The sequence below is a fragment of the Octopus bimaculoides genome, chromosome 26 (genome assembly GCF_001194135.2).
Source record: "Octopus bimaculoides isolate UCB-OBI-ISO-001 chromosome 26, ASM119413v2, whole genome shotgun sequence".
Lineage (NCBI taxonomy): Eukaryota > Metazoa > Mollusca > Cephalopoda > Octopoda > Octopodidae > Octopus > Octopus bimaculoides.
Window position 1 is genome coordinate 11,171,428 of NC_069006.1, and position 2,884 is coordinate 11,174,311.

The following is a 2,884-nucleotide window of genomic DNA, read 5'->3' on the forward strand; positions in this document are numbered from 1 at the left end:
GTGCCCTTGAGCAAGACACTTCATGTTACGTTGCTCCAGTCTATTCAGATGGCAGAGTAATTCCTGTATTTCAAAGAGCCAGCTCTGTCACGTTCTGTCACACTGAATCACCCTGATGACCCTCGTTAAGAGAAAGCATGTCTGTGGAGAACTCAGCCACTTGTACGTAAATACATGTTTTATGTCCAAGTTCTTATTTATAAAAACAACTTCAGAATAAAATAAAGGTTTACTCAGAACATTTTCGTGGAGTGCTTTTAACAAGGGAAACGTTGACAGTAAGTTTCGGCTCACTCGCCTTGAAATGAAGGCAAGTGGGACAAAACAAACCATCAACCATCCTACTTACCATCGCTGTTAGAAAACCAACAAAAAATGTGACGACCCATTTCACAAGTTCGATTCTTACTTCCGGCTGTAAAAGAGATAAAGCTAATTAAAAGACTGAACTGCACATTGTTTTGTACTGTAACATATTTGTGTTGGTCTCTGCTGTGCCATGCGGTTGTGTTACACTGCACAGAATGTGGCAACCAAAAGAAGAACCTCCCAGAACCAGCGTTCCTGATAAACGTTACGACCGCAAATGCAAGGCGTTCAAATCACAATGGAGTGAGTAGTAGTAGTAGTAGTAGTAGTAGTAGTAGTAGTAGTAGTAGTAGTAGTAGTAGTAGTAGTAGTAGTTGTTGTAGTAGTAGTAGCAGCAGCAGCAGCAGCAGCAGCAGCAGCCACAAGTAGTAGTGGTAGTAGTAGTAGTAGTAGTAGTAGTAGTAGTAGTAAGAGGAGGTGTACTTACGAATCTTTTCTGCTTCTCCTGCAACATGGCTCGATAAGGTTTGTTGAAACAACAATCGTAGTCGAGACTCTGGGGTGGAAATAGAGGAAATAACAGAGATATTAGTGGGGTGGAGGAATGGGTGGATTGGAGAATAGGGGGGGGTCTGAGTGAGTGGATGGATTGATGGATGGGTGAGTGGGTGAGTGGGTGGACGAATAGATGGATAGAGGAATGGAACGGCAGGTGGGCTGATCAATAGGGGGACAGAAGTGGTTGGAAAGGGTGGATGGGTGGATGAATGGACGGATTGATGGATAGCTGGATGGTTAGATATACATATATATATACTGCAGTTATCCTTTTGCATTGTAGATAGAAAAACAACAACAACAACAACAACAACAACTTCCATGATGCCAACAAGAGGGACGACTGGTGGTTACTTGACCTACAAAAAATAGCACCTAAATTCCTTCAACTCACAACTTACCCATTCACAAAAAGGAAGGACACATTTCACAATGTAGTCCTAGATATACAAAATGTAAAACCTGATATGCAGAAAGGATGGATAGTCTAGGATGGATAGTCGAGGGTGGAACAGCTGAGATCTACTTAATCAGGGCTGGCTTCTGACTAAAAAGCAACAACTAGTGCTGCTTTAACCTTTCAGCAAACTAAGTACGTATTAAGGGCTTCAAGGGAAGTGGGGCGACATACCACAGAAATGGTAAATGGTTTACGGCACAAAAGAAATCACTTTAAACTTGCTAAAATAATACTAGTTTCAAATTTTGGTACAAGGCCAGCAATTTCAAGGAAGGAGTTAAGTTGATTATATTGACCCCAGTACTCAACTGGCATTTATTTCATCAACCCCGAAAGGATGAAAGGCAAAATCGACCTTGGCGGAATTTGAACTCAGAACGTAAAGTTGGACCAAATTCCGCTAACCATTTTGCCCAGCGTGCAAACGATTCTGCCTTAACTTGTAGAATTAATATTCAAAGTGGTTTATATGATCGGGAATATGGTGTCGAAGGGCTTATGGTGTCATAGAGAGGATCTGATCAAAGGCTTTGCGATTAAAAAAAAAAGGTCAGGGAAAAGAATAAATTTTCAAATACAAAATGAAATTATACAAAGATAAATATTATTTTCCATTTTACTGATAGTTTTGTTTCATTTTGGAAAATAAAAATTCATTTTATGATCTGTGATTGTTTATATTTTGAATTACATGTATACGGAGGCCCCAAACCCTTTTAAATGCGTAGGGCTACTATGCATCTTAATCCAGCCCAGGCAACAACAATAACAACGACAGCAGCAGCGGCAGCGGAGGTGTCGGCGGCAGCAACAACAGCAATAATGACCTGGACAATAGAGTCAACAACAATAATAATCCCTTTTTTTTACACAAGGTCTGAAAATTGAAGGGAAGGGGCAGGAGACGGCACTGACACCATATCTGATTGGTACTTTATTTTATCGATCCTGAAAGGATGAAAGGCAAGGTCAACCTTGGCAGAATTTGAAATCAGATTGTTAACCCGGAAAACATGTTGCTATGCATTTCGTCCGGCATGTTAACGATTCTGCCATCATCATCATCATCATCATCATCATCATCAAGCACCAAAACCACCACCACTAGCATCATCATCATCATCATAGTTGCCATTGTCATCATCGTCACTACAAGCAGCAGCACAAACGCCTCCGCCGCCACCGCAGCCACACCGTAATGACAGTTCCCCCAAACGTACCTCGTAGTCCTTGTTAGCCAAAGAAGGATCTTCATTCTGGGACAGCTTCCTCAGCCGTAACAGGACATTCTGAAAGAAGAGAAATTACGAAAGAGACTAATATACAACCATGTGCTTTGTGTATGCATGGTAGGGGTGTGGGGCGAGGATAGACATAACATGCATTAAACACTTCTCTCTCATTCATCCAACATATGCATAGATAGATAGATAGATTGATAGATAGATAGATAGATAGATAGATAGATAGATAGATAGATAGATAGATAAAGAGAGGGAGAGAGATAAACAGATAGAGATGTTTGTATGAATATATATATATTCATATATATATATA

General features: G+C 40.5%; 1 protein-coding gene across 1 annotated transcript in view; it reads right to left on the minus strand.

Annotated features, from left to right (window-relative positions):
- Positions 1-2,884, minus strand: part of LOC106874849 (H(+)/Cl(-) exchange transporter 6) — a 65,542-nt gene that overhangs the window by 57,756 nt on the left and 4,902 nt on the right. Inside the window, exons 2-4 of the mRNA XM_052976906.1 lie at positions 2,548-2,616; positions 797-865; positions 331-415 (exon numbers count right to left, since the gene is read on the minus strand). Of these exons, the coding sequence (XP_052832866.1) occupies positions 331-415; positions 797-865; positions 2,548-2,616 (223 nt within the window). The remainder of the gene's footprint in view (positions 1-330; positions 416-796; positions 866-2,547; positions 2,617-2,884) is intronic.